Source organism: Urocitellus parryii, chromosome 16, assembly GCF_045843805.1.
Source record: "Urocitellus parryii isolate mUroPar1 chromosome 16, mUroPar1.hap1, whole genome shotgun sequence".
NCBI lineage: Eukaryota > Metazoa > Chordata > Mammalia > Rodentia > Sciuridae > Urocitellus > Urocitellus parryii.
The window spans coordinates 3,755,818-3,773,991 of NC_135546.1; the positions used below are offsets into that span (position 1 = coordinate 3,755,818).

General features: G+C 48.1%; 1 protein-coding gene across 4 annotated transcripts in view; it reads right to left on the bottom strand.

Annotated features, from left to right (window-relative positions):
- Positions 1-18,174, bottom strand: part of Shq1 (SHQ1, H/ACA ribonucleoprotein assembly factor) — a 67,385-nt gene that overhangs the window by 14,434 nt on the left and 34,777 nt on the right. For all 4 annotated transcript variants that reach the window (XM_026392678.2, XM_026392680.2, XM_026392679.2 and 1 more), the window contains one exon: positions 8,611-8,731. In XM_026392678.2, the coding sequence (XP_026248463.2) occupies positions 8,611-8,731 (121 nt within the window). The remainder of the gene's footprint in view (positions 1-8,610; positions 8,732-18,174) is intronic.

Consider the following 18,174-nt stretch of genomic DNA (forward strand, 5'->3'; position numbering starts at 1 on the left):
CTTTCCTGTCACCTGTCTGGATACTCGACATCTGTGTAGGAAGTGCATGTCCCCATGACCGGCACGTCACAGGGCATGCACTGAAGGTCCTCCCAGACAGGTCTGCCCTGTGGAAAGAGGGGGTGAACTGCTTACTGCCACTGGACCTTCTAACTGAGCTGAAAAGAAGCTTCTCAGGAAGAGCCAGGCTTCGGAGCAGGTGCTGGGCACGAGGTGGAGGAACTCTGACCTCTAGGACACCCAGAGTCCTGATTTCTCTGGGCCCTTCTTCCTTGCATCAGTAATTAACAATGAAATCAGAAAATCATCCCTTATGGGACAAACCTCTATCATACCCTACCCTACATGACTGTCCATTTCAAGTTCAATTCTTTTTATTCCCACAAAATGATAGCTTTTGTTCTTTAATCTTTTAAATTAACTTAAAAAGGAAAAAACATAAGAATCCCCAAAGCAAAGATGAGGGAAGCCAGGCGTGTGTGCCCAGCTGTGCACACTGTCACCGAGGCCAAAGCCCGGCCTTCAGCAGGCAGGCCACCCTTTCTATCCCAGGCCACGGGAACTTCCACCAGAGAGCAGCGAAGGAACTGGGTCCCTGGCCACAGAGTCTCACGCTCCAGCAGCTGAGACTGTCTTCAACTTTAAGCAACTGTCAGAGACGCTGGGAGTCCCGGAAGCCAACCCTAATGTCCTAGGAGAGGCCACCCCACCCCTTGTCTTATTTCTGGCTTTGAGAAAAACATAGATGCTTCTCTTTGGAGATGGATGGTTGGTCCATGAAGCAGTGGCCTTGAAGCTTCTCCTGATCAAGTATTTCATCACTAAAAAATGTAAGGTACCTACCTCCTAAAGAAGCTTTTTGTCTTATATAAACATCAGTGAAGCTTAATTTCATTCCTAAAAATAAACTTAAACAGAAGGTCTATAGCTGGTGTGGGGGGCACACCTGTGATCCCCGTGACTGGACAGACTGAGGCAGGAGGGTCACTAGTTCAAGGCCGGCTCAGCCACTTGGTGAGACCCTGCCTCAAAATAAAAGACAGAGACGGTAGGAATGTAGCTGAGTGGCAGGGCACCCCAAAATGACTGTCACATGTGCCTCCTATGGTTAAGTGCACCTCCTCAGAAAACGATGATAGAAAGTCTGGAAGATAAAAGTGGACCTCGACATCACAGGTCAGGATATTAGGAAACTCTCCAGGCACAGGAGGTAAAGCAAGCACAAAACAGAAAGCACGTCAGTTCGTGAAAGAACTAACTACATTTTAACCTCAATAAAAAGCACACAGCTCCTACAAAAAGACACGGGAATACATAAGGGCTAATATTTTTCTTTAAACCATCTAAAAGGTCACATTAAACAAAAACATCTGAACATGGACCAGAAATTTGCTGATATTAAAATTCAATCTGTCAAACTCTTCTAACACTCAAAATTTATATTTCCGAAATTATTTCTTGGAGAGCTGCTTAAATTGAAATCAATAAAATAATAATCAATGATAAAAATCATCTAAAATAAGGCTCCTATAAGTCACTAAGATCTGGAAACGCGCCTTGCGGAGGTTCCTTTCCAACTTTGGTGGCCCACAATATGCTCCAGAGCTCCATTTATTATTTTCCCAGCTTCTATTTATTCAAGAAAGTAGTCAGAGCAGGAAATGGGACAAGTCAAATGATCACAATCAATCTCGTCACCTTCACAACACACTGTGACTGTAATTAATCCTCTGTTTGTTTAGGGGATTTCACACCCTTACATCAGGGCAGCAGCTCCCTGCTGGCTTCAGTTGAGATAATGATGCCATAACAAGGATTGGGTTTCAATCATAATGGGCAGAAGAAAACCAAATTGTACTTGAGGTTGTCAAGTTTTTTAAAAAAGCTTCCTTGTGACTCCATTGAAAGGCCTCTTGACAAAGCCCCCCCTACACAGGGCCCTTTCTAAGTGCCATAACCACATCCAGGCCACATTAATCAAGGAAAGCCTCTTCTCCAAATAAGACCTAGGACAGGCCCAGCAGGAGGAGGTTCTGTTATAAAACCTGACTGAGTCAATCACCGCCCACACCCCTTGATCCTGTGGGCCTCTTCCCCTGAGCTTGGAGGTGCAGGAACCTACGAGCAGGAGGAGGAGGAGGCAGGGAAAGTGCCCTTGCTCACTCTGCAAACATGGCTCCAGCCAGCCCAGACCCAGACACAGAGGGGCCCGGTCCCGCAGGACCCCAGGGGTGAGGGCCTGGCGCTCCACACCCACCCACTTGAAACCGGTGATCATTTTACAAGAACTCCCATGTAGATCCTCTCCCCAACCTCCTCCATCTTAAAAAATTAACACAAAAATGTAAACGCTCAGATTATTTTTGTAAGTCACCTCTGCTTTATCAATAAACCAAAATCATAATGCCCACAGGATCCATATAATTAAGAATGAAAAATGAATTCTGTTTGTAAATTCCTAAAAAGTCTCAAATAGTCAGATCTATTTTTTCAAGGCCTGGATTCCTGACGGATTGTCTCCGGGTTAACTCCCCGGCAACGGGACACCTGGAGTACTACGTTACCCCCCAAGGGTGTCTCAGCTGTTAGACGCCAACACCACCAAGAAGCTGGCGTGACTGGCAGGAGCTCTAGATCCTACCAAACATGGCCGACCCAGCTGGAAAAAGGACAGCAGGTCAAAACTAGAAGGGTCTAAATCAACCTTGGTTAATAATCACGTTTTAATACAAGTCCATTTTCCAAGGGAATCTGGAGGGGGCATCTGGGAACTCTCTGTGCCCTCTCTGTAATTTTTATGTAACTCTAAAGCTACTCTGAAAAAAAGTTTATCTGAAAAAGCCCAAGTAGGATAAAATTACAAATGAAAAAAAATGAAACAAAGAAAAAACAACCATAAAAACCCCAACAAAACTTCAACATTCAGACATATAATTCTCTTGTTAGTTTTCTCAATGCACTTAGTTGCAGGGAACATTTGCATGTTTACCTAGGGTTATTTTAGTCTTAGGTCTGCAGGAACATTTGTAATCCTCTGATTTATTGGCACATTCCTTGTAAGAGAGGTCTAATGAAGAGCAACAGTCCCCAGCGGCACCGCTGAACCGCTGGTGATAAGGTAAGGAACCCCTGAGTAAATCCTTTCCACACGGAACCGCGCCGAGCAGAGGCAAGCGACTGGCGTGTGCTAATCTTGTCTTGTGGAGATAAAACCCACTTCCATCCAGGATGAATTTGTGGGTTTAATTAAAAGTAAACAGTAAAACTAAAGAGCAACTTGACATGCCAGAATAGGCACCTTACCAGGAATGATTTCAATTCAAGGGAGGTTTAACTTGCTTGAAATTGTGCACAATTGTTTCTTGAAATTTCTACATGCTGATAATTAGCTGCTAATGTAACACTTAATGCTTCACTATTTGTCAGAGGAGTAACTTGCTACTCAAAAGCAAAGCCACTCAGGTGGCTGAGGAGCACCTGCATGCCTGACATAAGATCCTGCCAACTGCCTTGGGTACTGCAGGGAGGGTAGGTACCACGGATCCTCCCAGTGCCGACTCAGGTGACGGGAACTGCAGCAGTGTCCTCATGAGGTGGCACTGTTCTCTGAGGAAGAGTGCAACTTATTATTGTAAAAAGTGGGTCCTGGAGCTGTAGGACTGCTTTAGGGGGTACCCTTGCACCCACTGTAAACCAGGCAGCTGGACAGGAGAAGGCACTGACCCACATGGGCCAATCACTGTCTCCCTCCCCTGGGGCTCTAGCTCATCTTTAATGAAAGTAAGACTACCTTGCAACTGTGAGTGGCCGCTCTCTTCCACGCGTAGGGAGAAAGAATGGCAGAGCCTGCAGAAGAGGGCGCATGAGACCTGTGCGGAGCAGGCCGCACTCTAGCAAGACATCAGCTCCTGAGGCCCTGCTCTGCTCCAGCACATGGGCACCAAGGGAAGCGTCAGCCTTCCAATAAGGCCCGCTGGTACCAAATCCAGAGGAGATTACTATGTGACCAGCTGACTTAAGAATTCTGCACCCTCCGCAGCACACATACCGGAGACAGCGATTCTATATGAAGCCCCGAGGGCTCCTCTTCTGCTGTACAGGGATACTCTGAGGACGACACACGCCACAATACAGCTGTGTGACACACAGGGTTTCCACATCTTCCCACTCGCCAGGGACTATTCCCAGACCAGAACCCCGCCGCCTCTCCTGCTATTTGTTCCTGTGGGCAACAGTACCCGGCCAGCAGGGCGTCTGCATGGTCTGCTGTGATTCGGACCACCTGCCGGTGCTCCAGTGTCTGCACTCCCCTGCAGCTGTGTCTGGACAGCCTGATATCCTGCTGAATCCTGCAGTCCCCCGAGATGGGTCTCCCATGCTCAGAGCATCCCCCACACCGACATCGGTGCCTGCCACAGCAAGGCTCACAGGTGTGGAGAACACACACCACTCTGCTTGCACACCCAGCACCGTGATGGACCTCTGCACACACATCAGGAACCAGCAGGAGCCCAGAGAAAGAGGTGTAAGCATCTGTGTGGTTCTGAGGGGCATCTGACCCACAGAGCTCAGGCAGAAGAAGCAACCCAGGTGCAGAGAGCATGCCAAGAGTTTCCCTTAAAACTGAGGAAACATTTCCCTCTACAGACTTCACTCCAGTGCCTGAAGGGTCATGAATCGAGACTTCATTTAGGGGGAAAGATGTCAAAAAGCCATGGAGAGGGGCTGGGGCAGGGGCTCAGCGGTGGCACACTTGCCTGGCACGTGTGAGGCACTGGATTCGATTCTCAGCACCGCATATCAATAAATATAATAAAAGTCTATCTAACTAAAAAAAAAGCGATGGAGAATTAAGTGCCTCAAGAGTATTAGAGAAGTACAAAGCGCACAGGAAAGAGACTCGCGTTTCATACACTTCCCCCCTCCCCCACAACGGCTGACCTCTAAAAGGTGCCTCACTAGCTGGGGTGGGGGTCGAGCTCACAGGCAGAGCACCTGCCTGGATGCACACACCATGGGGTCAGTCCCCAGCACCACATAAACAGTAACACAAAACTCGATCAGAGAGAAACAGTGATCTCACACTTTGGTGACAAGCTCAGATTTATACTGAAGAAAGCAGGCATTTTAGATTTCAGTGTTATGAAAAGAAAACCAAACTTTCCTATGTAGAAAGACAAAATAAAAATATACCATGAGTTATGACTATGTGTTAATCCCTAAGCTACCTTAATGCCAACTTTTCTTTAATGGGCGTATGTTCCTTTTACAATGAATTTTAAAAAACATATGTAATGGCTGTACATTGTAAGGGGAACTTACTTGAATACTCTCATAATTAAAAAACAGGTCATGAAATGATACATGTGATATTCCTTTCAGTTGTTTGAGAATGCACTGGCAGATAACTGGAGGAAATGTCACAATACTAATACCGGTTGCATTAGATGAAATGACAAGTCACTTACTAAGGTCGCATGGCTAAAGGGGAGTAGAGCTGAACGTATCTATCGCATTTCACTTTCTCATCCCGGCTGACTTAGAGGGTATAAACTGATAAACCTTCACCAGGTCAGAACGATCACTGCTCCTCCCAGCCGCAGCCCCCTGAGAGAAGCAGAGGAAGGCCAGGCACAGCGGCCACACAGGTAATCCGGCTGCTTAAGAGGCTCAGGCGAGAGGACTGCATGTCTGAGGTCAGCCTGGGCAGCTCAGCGAGACCCTGATGGGAAGTGAAAGAGAAGGCCTGCCTAGGAGACGTGGCTCAGGTGCCGAGCGGGGCCTGCCTAGCATGGCATCCCCAAACAAAAGAGGGAAGAAGAAATTTGATATTGAATGTGGTTGAAAATCTCAATAAAAATAAATGAGAGCTGGTTCACATTTTTTAAAGTGCTACATATTAAAAAAAAATGCTCTTTGAATTGGCTCTAAAAGGTACTATTCAATTCAACTAAAATTTACTGTGCTCCCAAGGAACTGTGAGGGACTAAGACGGGTGCTCTCTTGCTTGGCCCTTAAAGCTCCAGAAGGAGAAAGAACATGCACTTGATTCTGCAACCAGGGGCCGGCAGGAGCTGTGCCTGGGGGTCTCTCACCCTGGGGAAGACAAATGCGTCATGGATTTCTTTTCCTGCAGGACAAGACCCCTGCAGGGAGGGCTGCCTTCTTTGGCTTCTCTTCCATACCCCTGAATGAACCCAACTGGCTGTGCAGGATGTCTGTCTGGAAAATGTCCAGAACCAACCGTGACAGCATGGCAGGCCTGCTCACAAGCCCTGACCTCGAGCAGGTCACCGCTCAGCTGCCACCCAGGGAACGCTGTAGGGAGCCGCTCACAGGACGCTTCAGGAGGGCACTTAGCGAAGGGTGGTGGGAAGCACTCTTTTCCAGCAAAATAACTGGCAGAATCTGTAATTCAGAAGCATCAGGAGAGTCCATTCCCAGGCTCACACAGGATAGCCACCCAGACTGAAGCAGAACCCACAGGGCTGTCCTCCCACTGTACCACGCCTACCCCACGACAGAAGGCCCGCAACACCCGCATTCCAAAGAGTGTTTGCCAAAATAAAGGTAAAAACAGAATGCTGTGTTCTTTGTGCCAGTCAGGATTTCATACTTGTCTGGTATTCAAATAAAATTTTATACAGTTTTCAGGATTATAATCAAAACCATCAAATATATAGACTAAGGATAATTCACAACTATTTTACACACAGAAAAATACAAGGCCAGGTTTCATGGGTGCACTACCTGAAGCAGCAGCAAACCAGGAGGCAGGAGGTGGGGGAGCAGAGACACACACCCCCCACCTCGGAGCCCAGCAGGCTCACAGCAAAGCGCAACCACCCGAGCTTCAGACTCAAGGATGAAATTAGAAAATTTAATAAAAATTAGATAAACAGAAATATTTTACTTCAAAGGAAGAAAAAACAGCTGGATCATCATTGAATTTGACATGCAAAGTAAAAACAACACAGTCTATTTAGAGACACACTCTGTCCAAAGTGGTGAAGTGGAAGAAACACTTTTACAAAGTGGTGTGAAGAGCTCCTGCTGGTCTCCTCCTCTCCGCCTCTCCCCAATACATTATCCATTTTCAAAAAAAAAAAAAAAAATCACCGTTGATAGACTAAATACTAGAACCTATGAGTTTCACTTCATTCCCTGCAACTTAAAATCAAGAGAAAAAAAAAAAAAGATTTTAAGAGAAATAATTCTGACAATCCCCACACTGACCCGAGGTGCTGTCTCCTGCACTTTAATGAAATGTGATTGTCACTGTAGTTAAGAAGGAATGTCACAAATAGAGAAACGAAACGCACACTCTCTGAAATGGGATCCTGGTACAAACTTGATACCAATTAGTTTGTAAAATACCTACCCTTAAGAAGAACTACCCGCCCCCACAGATAGACTATTTCAATTTCATTTTATTATGAAAATGAGAGAAGCCACAGGAAATGGCAGCAGCCGGTGTCTGATGCGTTCCATCAGCAGGAGGGTCCACAACAGGCCATCATGACCTCAGGGGTTGAAGATCTGACCTTCCCTCTGGTGAAACCTAGACTTCCCGCCCGCCTGCTCAGGTGTGAGGATCCCTACGCAGCACTTTTCACACAACAGACACAGTGCCCAGGTTTTCCATCTTTCACTCTGTGATATGATCACTTACCAACAGTCAAAGCGGACATTAAAAACCAAACCAGCCTCAGCAACAGCAAGGCGCTAAGCAACTCAGTGAGACCTGTCTCTAAATAAAATGCAAAATAGGGCTGGGGATGGGGCTCGGTGGTCGAGTGCTCATGAGTTCAATCCCTGGTACCAAAAAACCAAAACCATACTAAAGTATTCATTGACCAATCACAGTAATAATAAAAACTCATGACTGAAGTCGTGCCATCGATTTCTATGGCACGCGGGAACCGTTCCAATCAAGAGCTCAGTAACAGACTCTTGGTGTGAAAGATACTTGGCCATGTCTGAGAATGCCCCCCTAGTGAATTTCACTGCCTTTTAAATTTAAATTTTATTTACTAGCTCCCTCAATTGAAGAAATGGTAAACACTTTTTAAAAATGCTGCCTCCCAAGTGCTGGAACCCATCTGCAGGCTCAGACTCTTGGATGTATAGGCCATCAGGAGCCCTGCTCTTAGGCTTTGAATATTTTTTGTACTTTGAAATGTGGACTCTGAAAACCAGCAGGAGTCGGGTGGTCAGCTGGTGATGCGTTTTCCACTGGGATCAGATCTGACTGGTGTGCCTCCCCGCTGTCTACACACGCCAGTGAGTGGGCACAGCACACATATGCTCACACCCACTGTTTACACCAGGGACGGAGGTCGGATGCTGTCGGGAGCCATCCTGTTGGGCAGCCAGGAGCGCGGTTCGAAGCCACGGCTCCACAGCTCATTTTAATCCCCACCTTCCAGGTCACGCCAGGGCCAGCTCCTTCTGATAAAACTGACTCCTGGGCATCGGCACTCCCTCCTGTCCCAGCACACGCACCAAGGTCCCCGCTGATCAGCCACTTCTGAAGTGCTACCTGCGACTCTCCCTCGTTCCAACTTACTCTAAATGAGAGCATCTAAAAGTCCAGTGGACAGAACTCACTTGGCTTTCTGAATCCACACACAGTAGTCTGAGATGTAGAGGTCGTTCAGAATGTAAGCAGGGTCATTTTCCTGAAATATTTTGTGAATATCCAGTAGACACTTGAGAACTGCACTTTTACCTGAAGGCAATTGAAGAAAGAAAAAAGAGGAAAATCAAATCATCCTAAAGAAAAAACACCTGATATTTTTAACTCAGAAATTCAGACACCAAGGAATAATATATCTAAAGCAGCTTAGAGTTTTAATCATTTCTTAAGAACATTTTTTTCTAAGCAATATTTTTAATATTCCTTTAGTATATGAAAAAATACCAGTCTTATTAGGTCCAAACCCTTCCTTTCCTTAAGGATTATGAACACTCTCTATTGTTACAGTTGATTAATCATAGCTATCATAAAATACCATAAAAATTCTACAGAATATAACTGTCAATTAAACAAAAGGAGAGTTTTCGAAACTAAATGGCTATTTAACAGCATCATATTTGTTTGTTTATTTGTTTATTTATTTATTTATTTTTGGTACCAGGGATTGAACTAGGGGTGCTCAACCACTAAGGCACATCCTAGCCCTTTAAAAAATTTTTTTTAGATGCTTAGGGCCTCACTAAACTGCTCAGGCTGGCTTTTTTTTTTTTTTTAAATATATGAGAGAGGAATGCATTACAATTCTTATTACACATACAGAGCACAATTTTCATATTTCTGGTTGTATACAAAGTATACTCACACCAACTCATGTCTTCATATCTGTACTTTGGATAGTAATGATCATCACATTCCACCATCATTAATAACCCCCTGTCCCCTCCCTTCCCCTCCCACCCCTCTGCCCTATCTAGAGTCTGTCTATTCCTCCCAGGCTCCCCCTCCCTACCCCACTATGAGTCAGCCTCCTTATATCAGAGAAAACATTCGGCAGCATTTGGTTTTTTGGGATTGGCTCTGAGGCTGGCTTTGAACTGTGATCCTCCTGCCTCAACCTCTTGAGCCGCTGGGATTATAAGCGTTTGCTCTGGCCAGAGCATCATATTTTTTTTTTTTTAAAAGATGGACAGAATATCTCTATTTATTTACTTACTTTTATGTGGTGCTGAGGATCGAACCCAGGGCCTCACGAGTGTGAGGCAAGTGCTCTACCGCTGAGCTATAACCCAGCCCCACATCATACTTTTAACTAGATAGTATTTTTCAACCCAAGCTTTCAAAATAACAGAGAATTAAATTCAGCTTTCAAACTTCTTTACTCTTATGGCAACATTTTTCATCAAGGAATTACCTAGAAGTATTAAAAGTTTTCACCTTAAAAAATTGAAGAAAACTGAGATTGAAACTAAAACATCATAGCACTAGTTGCTCACAGCGTCCCCAGGTCCCCCGCCCCCCCGAAGCGTAAACATGCCTATGCGGATTTCAGGGAGCCTCTCGCCTTGTGTCCGCTGCATTTCCATCTGACTTTTAGATTTCACAAGAACCACTTTAGTACAACTCACACTAGCAAGCCAGCTTGGAAGAGCTGCCACTCTGCTGAAGAAGCGCTGACCAGGGCCGAGGGAAGCCTGCAGCGGCCCAGGCCCTGCCATCAAGAGCCAGGAGAGGCATGAGGTCACAGGCCACCCAGCCACACCCTCCAGGCGCTTCCCCATTGGCCATGGTGATCCTTCTTGGACATGCCCTTCCCCCACCTCCTGAGCCCCTGTCCCATTCGGACACACAGCGGGCTCAGAGAGGATCCCAGCACAGCAGGGCATGTACACTGCTTTCCCTCCAGAGACAGCATGGCAGGTCTTCTCACTGCAGGTCCCCAGCCCAGCCAGCTGGCCTCCAGCTCCCAGGAGTGGGGCAGGAGTGGCTCCCTGGGACTCCCTTAGGAGGGACTTAACACTAGCACCCTGGTGTTGTAAGTGACAAGAGGCACAGACGGCTGACTTCAGGGAAAGGACTGTCTAACAGTAACACGTGGAAACGTAATGACGACACAAGGAGACACTGCGTCCCTAAAAGCCGGGGGCGGTTCACGGGGGTGCACACAGCCTCTGGCTCTGCTGTCACAGGAAGGTGAGGTCAATGCAGTGCGCTTTGCTGCCTGGGCAGACGCGGCACCGCAGGGTCACACGCCTCAACATGAAGACGAGCCGCAGCTGCGGTCAACGGCCATCCTTTGGCTACCCAAAGTCCTCTCGGCAGACCAGGCTTGGCAGTCACCTCCTGACAGACCGGCTCCTGGTTGGAGGCACTTAGGAAACGGCTCCCATCCCCACAAGAGATCAGGGCACTGGATGTTTCAGCTGACTGAAGGCCAGCTCAGGAGGGGGCGTGCCCACCACCAGCTCCACATCTCTCTGCAACTGCTGGCACCACGGCAGCCGGCGCCGGGCCCCGGGACGGCATTCCACCCTGGCAGCTCAGAAGTGCACGAGAGGAGAGGCCGAGGAGGCCGAGGAAAGGCAGGTGGTTATTTAAAGACCTCAAGGAAAACACAGCGTGGTCCTTATTTATAAATAACCTCAGAATGAAGGCCGACCTCCCCGTCATCTTCACATACGTAACTTAGACACCTTGCTGGACTCCTGGGTTCTGATGAGAACTTAGGACCAAACGGATCCTAAGGACTTTATTTTACATTAATTTTCATAAGCTAGAAACATTGTGTCAAATTAATTAAAATCTAGAGAATCAAAGCAGGTAACCCACTTTAGCATCAGGCTGCATTAGGTCAGAGAGTAAAATCAAGTCCCCAATGAGTAACACAGACATACACGATAAAGTCAGCATTAAAAAGAAAAGCTTCTCAGGGCAGGGGGTGTGGCCCAGTACCCAAAAAAGGAAAGGGAAAAAAAAAGCTTCTCCATCTGTGTAATTTTAAAATTCTCAAATTTCTCAGATGCTGTTCAAGTTTTTACATTTCTGAGTTGTAAGAAGAAACACATACTTCAAGCAATGAGTTACTATTTTAAGGACTAGTTGAGTCTTATAGCAACTGAAAAGTACTCCTGTGTTATTAAGATTATATTTATTATTCCTATATTCACAGACAAAATTAACATGAAGCAAGAGCCTGTGTAGATGCTCCCTTTGCTTAGAATCAACAAACCTCAACCAATCCCAAGCTACCACCCAGGTCTCAATCGGCCACGACTTCTGGGAACAGAGTTCCAATTCTCCCAGGCTGGCGTGGGGTCCCTGTGACAGCAGGCAGTAGCGACCCAGTGTCCTGCAGAGGGCACTTCACGCCCGTTACGTCATCAGGCCTGGGAGGTAGGTCCTTTCTTCCTTGTCTCATCAGAGGACGATGAATGTGGAGACTTTGAAGGAGCCGGCCCAGATCACAGCCAGGCCTGGAAACCAGGAGCGTGTGACCTGCAGCCGCTGTGCCATACACACAGGGTCAGCGTCCACCACCTTCTGAGCTGAAGGGACATGACAGTTCATCCTTCCTCCCTGGTCCAGAACATTGTCCTGCAATTGTGTGATCTTCTTCAATAAAGTGTGGGTCAATCTGCCCCAGAGGACATGCCTCACTCCAAATGTACCTGGCCAAACTGCTGGTCATGTCCCTTGTGCTCTGAGGACTGGCTATCGGTTACTGCATCGTGACACAGGCAGAGCAGAAGTTCCATGACTCCTTCCCTTATGATATTTACCCCCGAAAGAACGTGGCTGCCCGACTTTCTCACATCTCTGCATCATGAAAGTTCAATTAAGAAATGTAATCCTCAGGAGGCTGAGACAGGAGGATGACGAGTTCAAAGCAGCCTCTGCAAAAATGAGGCCCAAAGCAACTCAGCGAGACCCTGTCTCTAAATAAAATTTTAAAATGGGCTGGGATGTGGCTCAGCGGTCAAGTGTCTGAGTTCAATCCCTGGTACCCACCCCACCCCCACCAAAAAAAGAAACGGAACCCAAGGCTGCTTTTTGCCTTTTCTGCAGTAGCAGTCCCTGTAGGATCCGCTGGTCTGGAAGGACAGCCCTGACACCAACTCCAGCCTCCTCCCGGGCCACCTGGGAAAGCAGTGCTTGTGCCAGGCGTAGTGGCCCACGCCTTCGATCCCAGCTTCTCAGGGGCTGCCGCAGGAGGACTGCGGGTTCAAAGCTAACCCCAGCAACTTAGCGAGGCTAAGGGAGACCCTGTCTCCAGATGAAACATAAAATAGGATGGGGATGGGGCTCAGTGGTTAAGTGCCCCTTGGTTCAATCCTCAGCACCAAAAAAAGAAAAAGAAAAGAAAATTACTAATGGCAGCATGTCTAATTTAGGAGGGAGGCATCCAAGGTCAAGGCGGAACACGCAAAAAAATCCCCATTTACACAGTACGTAAAAAGGTAGGAAGGCTCAGAAGTTGACAATCTAAGACGGTCTTTAAAATCCAGTTGTGCAGCCGGAGCCTGCAGGCGCCTGTCTGGACTTAATCTGAGTCTGTTCCCACAGGGCAAACGGAGAGACAGTTGTTCAGAACTCACTGGGACTTAAAATGAGACAGTGAGCACGCAGGTGTTCACACATGTGGCAAGGGGGACGAGGACAGAGGTCTCGTGGGACCCAGGATCCTGGCACTCCTGTCCTGCCTCCAGCCTGCTACCTGCTGGGCTATGTCCTTCCTCCTCCAGGCCACACTGCCTGTCCCCGGCTACCTCAGGCCCCGACAGGAGTGTCTGCTCCCTTCAACGTGCCACCAGCCTCATCTCCATGCTAAGTGCCGCTGCCAGATGGACTGGGCTCCACGGGTCCATCAACAGGTGACACACGCTGGCGGACCTCCCCTAACGCCCCATCTCCTTGGCGAGCGCCTGGGGGCACAGGGCCATCTTTCCCATCTCTTCTCTCAGCCAGGCCCGCAGACAGATGGGCAGAGGTGCTGCGTCCTGGACACAGAACCGGTTACGTCTCTCTACCTAGTGCCTCCTGTGGCAGCACCACTCCCCCACTTTCCCAAACACTGGGAAGGTGCCAGGTGCCACTGGCACCTCACTCAGCAGCCTGTGCCGTCGGCTTCCTCTTGGCACCCCCTGCACACACAGCTCCTCCTGGAGCAGAGCAAGGAGTGGTCCTAGAGCTCCACAGCCCACCCTGTCCACCCCCCTGGGCTTTCCCACGGCTTTCCTGCCTGAGCTACCTAAGACGCGGGAAGGTACCCCGTCATCCCCTGACCTCACCCTGGGTCCTGCCCAGGGCTGAGACACGGGTGCACGCTGGGCCTGGAGGAGCAGAGCCCTAGTGCAGCCCTTGTGTGGCTGGAAACCGGCAGGTCCACAAGGGTGTGAGAGCAGAGGCTCCAGAGCAGACACAGAGCAGGCTGCCCCCCGCCAACGCAGGCTCAGTTGGGCTAGGGCTCTTACTGGCCGTTTACAGCCTCTTCCTTTATCAGACATCCACACCAACGACCACTACTTCTGCTTCTTTAACCACACCCCACTCTCAAGGGGAAAAAAAAAAAAATCAAACTGAACTGGCTCCACAGGCCCAGTGGGGCCGCGCCTCCCCAGTTCAGCTGGGCTCCTCACTCCTGTGCCCAGGCGGCCATGCAGGCCCCTGAGCATGCGCCTCCTAACTGTGAGCAACAGGGTCAGCCATGGCTCACGATGGGGTGGACAGCAGAAACTGCTGCACTGACCTGCGCCTCCACTTGAGACGGGGCGGCACTACTCTGTGAAGAGCTGGAAGGGGAGGACTTTAGCTTTGAAGGCCAGGTAGTACTTGTTGGAACCCTGCTGTGAAGCCACAAAGCAGCCACAGACAGTACGCACGTGAACGAGCATGACTGTGTTCCAATAAAGCTTTATTCATGGGCGCTAATATACGAACCACACACAACTTCATGGGTTACAAAACACTCTTTTCCTTTTAACCACTGAATTCTTAGTCCAAGGGCCACAGAGGTGGATTTGGACTAGTCGGGGCAAGTACAGTGCTTTCTTAAGGGACTGTCTGCTTTGTGTCTTATAATAGTGTTTTGTATCTTATCTTTCGTCCTTTCATTCCTGTTCCACAACAGACTCCATGAGCCGAGACCAAGACATGCACACCCTTATGAACCCTTCACTGATTCTATTACAATGCCTCTCAGAGAACAGACCCGTTCATGTCTGCTGAATAAATACATGTCTGTTACTTGCCACATTTTCAGTATTAATTTCTTAAAGAAACTCCAGATTGTATATTAATTCTTACACGTTCTCCAGATAACACATAAAATATTCCTCAAGTCCCAATGTTAATATACAACAGAACTTTAATCCACTAATGTCAAATAAATAAAAGATTTCTTTCTTTATTCCCCCAAATTTGTCTTAAACATATACAATTTCATGGCTTTACCTTTTTACTTTAAAAAGTAGGCAGAAAATTATTTCCTAAAAAGAAAGATCTCAAAACTGACTTTAACCCAGGAGCAGTGAAGCATGCCTGTCATCCCAGCAACTCAGGAGGCTGAGGTAGGAGGATCACAAATTAAAGGCCAGCCTCTGCAATTTAGCGAGACCCTGTTTCAAAATAAAAAAAAAAATAAAAAGGGCTGGGGATATAGCTCAGTAGTAAAGTACCCCTAGGTTGAATCACCATTACCAAAAGATCAAATTAAAAAAACATCAACAACAACAACAAAAAACCTACATGACTTAAAAAACTAACCTCCTAAAATTCCTGCACTGCTCAGCTCACAAACTGCAGAAATAAAACCTACCCTAAATAGTACAGAAATAGAATGCAAACTTTATAAAAGCATAGGAAATCAGCTTATTTTGTGCCATCGCCACCCCTAAAGGTAATACTATTTAACTGAAATTTTCAAAGAATACTAACATTAAAAATATTATAAGAAATTTTTTTGTAGTCGAATAACGTTAATCATTTGTGGCAATTAAAAGGTAATTTATTATATATAAACCATGCAGAAAATGCTGCAGCCTATAGTGCATTTGTGCAACAAAAGAAGAATTATGTGTACATAAATGTAGCCCCAACCTGCCAGGAGAGCACCCTGGACGTCTGTGGCTGACGACGTCCCCAGCGGGCAGGCCTCCTGGAGGCCTGTGGGTGACTAGGACCTGGCTCTCCCCTCTCGCTCACAGGCAACACCCTCCTGTGCTGGGACAAGGGCAAACCCACCCGCACTGAGGGTATGTGGCTTCTCAGGGGGAAAAACCTGCCACTGAAGACATTCGGAACACAGGCCTGCACCCTAAGGAAGGGACAAGACTGAGAGGAACCTGCTCTGCCGAGGACAGAACCCCGAGACCCACCACCTGCAGCAGCTCCTCCCCGGGGCTGTCTGCGTGTGACGGTCGGCTACACTGGGAGAAGCCCTGCTTCACTACGTGACTTCAATCTCACCCATTTTGAATTTACTGAAATGCCACGACTGTTCCAGCCGTAGAAAAGTAACTGCTATAGGGGATTCATTAGGAAACAAAAAGCTCAAACCAACTTAGAACAGGAGGAAGAAACAGGAACAGGACCGTCTCCTGCCGGGGAGCTGGGAGTTCAGTGATGACATTAAAGCAACAGACATAATTCTAAACGACTAGGGACTACCAACGAGTGTAGAGGATGCAGGGCAAAGGCTCAGATCGGAAGGCTTACGGCTTTCCATCATCTGGTTCCAAAAGATAAATTTTGTTGAAAAAAACCGCGCTGCTCTGGGCTTCCTCACGCTCTTCATGACAATGACCACACTGCCCTGCATCTTCCGTGACCCAGCACCATGCTTCCCCAACCCCAATTCCAATCCCTTACCCTGCAGAGCACTCCCTGCCCCCCAGGGACACCCACCCCCCCTCTGTGAGCCACTCAGTCATCCTTTCTTTATGATACCCCCCTGGTCTTCGAGGTATTGGCTAGTGACTGCCATCTCAAGTGTCCCTGCTAGTGCTCAGACTCTGCGCGTCCAGTACCATCCACCTGGTCAATTCCTTGCTACTGCTCTAACTTCCTGGGCGCCCTGCACAGAACGGCTGCTGAGTAGGTGATCATCCCACACACCGTGGGGTGAGCCAGTTAACAGATGAGCTCGTCAGCCAGGCTACACGCACTCTGGACGAAGTCAGATAAAGCAGAGGGTCCCCTTGTAGGTGGCTACGTGTCCCATGCTTTAAGCCCATCTGGTTCCCTGGCCTACCCTTTCACTCCCCATACTTCTCCTCTGAGTTTCTTACTACAAGTAAAAACAGAAATTATTCTTTAAACCTGCAGCATGATTCTGTGCCCCCCCCCCCCTTAGAACTACTGCTGGTCCAGGACCCAGTTCAGTACGGCAAGCCAGTGGGAGCCTGCTGGGTGAACGCAGCGCCACAGGTGGTCTACAGAGGAAAAGTTGAAAGGCGTAACAATTCCTCAGAACGTCCCCAGCCAGGAATGCATGAAAATTAAATAAAGATGAATATCAATATCGGACAGTCTTAGACTTCAGCCTTGCTAGTCTAGTTGTATGTCATCCCCTCTACAGTTCCATTTTCCTGAGTGTTTGCTAAGCTGACCGGAATAAATAGAGTGTGAACATTAAACAGAAATCCCCGTCACGCCCTCATCAGCATCTGGAGCTCCTGCAAGGAACTTAGCAGACCTCAATTTCCTGCCCATCCGTTTTCGTAAAGAAGATCAACAGCTAGCCCTGTGCTTGGTGCCCTGAGCCCTCCTTTCTTTCACACTGGTCAAGTTCTAGCTGTGGAAGGGTTAGGAAGCAGTCACTGCTGAGCAGCTGGCTATTACTGAGCTCGGGGATCAGCTGACCGGAGGGCTACTGGCTGTCTGAAGTCAAGCCAGACGCCTAGGGTGGCTTCCCTACCTGGGCTGCTAGTGGCCAGACTCCAAGTGTCTGCGGAAGTCAGGTTCCCACCAGCCTGGACAACAGACAGGACAGACAGAAAACTACAAGGTTTTTATTACCCAACATTCTCATACCACTGCCCAAACGCACATTTCGTTTTCCACACAAGGATAAATTTAAGTTTGAAACATAAAGTGGTGAAGAACCCAGACTTGCAGGAAACAAAACAAAGCAATGTTATTTATAAAGGAAACTCTCGACATGTACAAAACAGGCCAGTATCGTGAATACCAAGCCCTCAGTGCCGGCCAGCAATGATTACCTGTGACCAACGTGCTTCAGCCGCACCCACCACTTCCCACCATCCACCAGGAACTGCGGAGGCCAACCTCAGACTCCATGTAGTTTCGTTTATAACGATTTCCATGGAGATGCGGCCCAGACTTGGGTTGGAGCTGGGTCAAACCCAGGCTGCGCCATCTACAGCACAGACGGTGGCCCTGGGCTACTGACGTGGCTTCCTGGACACTCTTTTCTCCCTGCCCCTCAGGGTCACGGTGCATGGGAAACGTGATGAGGAGGCAGCGAGGAGCGACCCAGTGGTGGCACCCAGAAAGAAGCCTGCCCCAGGCTGTCACTGCTCGCTGTGCCAGCTTGTGAAGAGGCACTTTCCGGTTCGTTTGCCCTGAAGTCACTAAAGACAAGACGGGTACCAAACACGTATCTGAAAGAGGCTTGGGGAAGGGGCAACCCTGTGCCCTGGAAGCTGTAACTGTGAGGGACGAGGACGGGTACAGCAGCA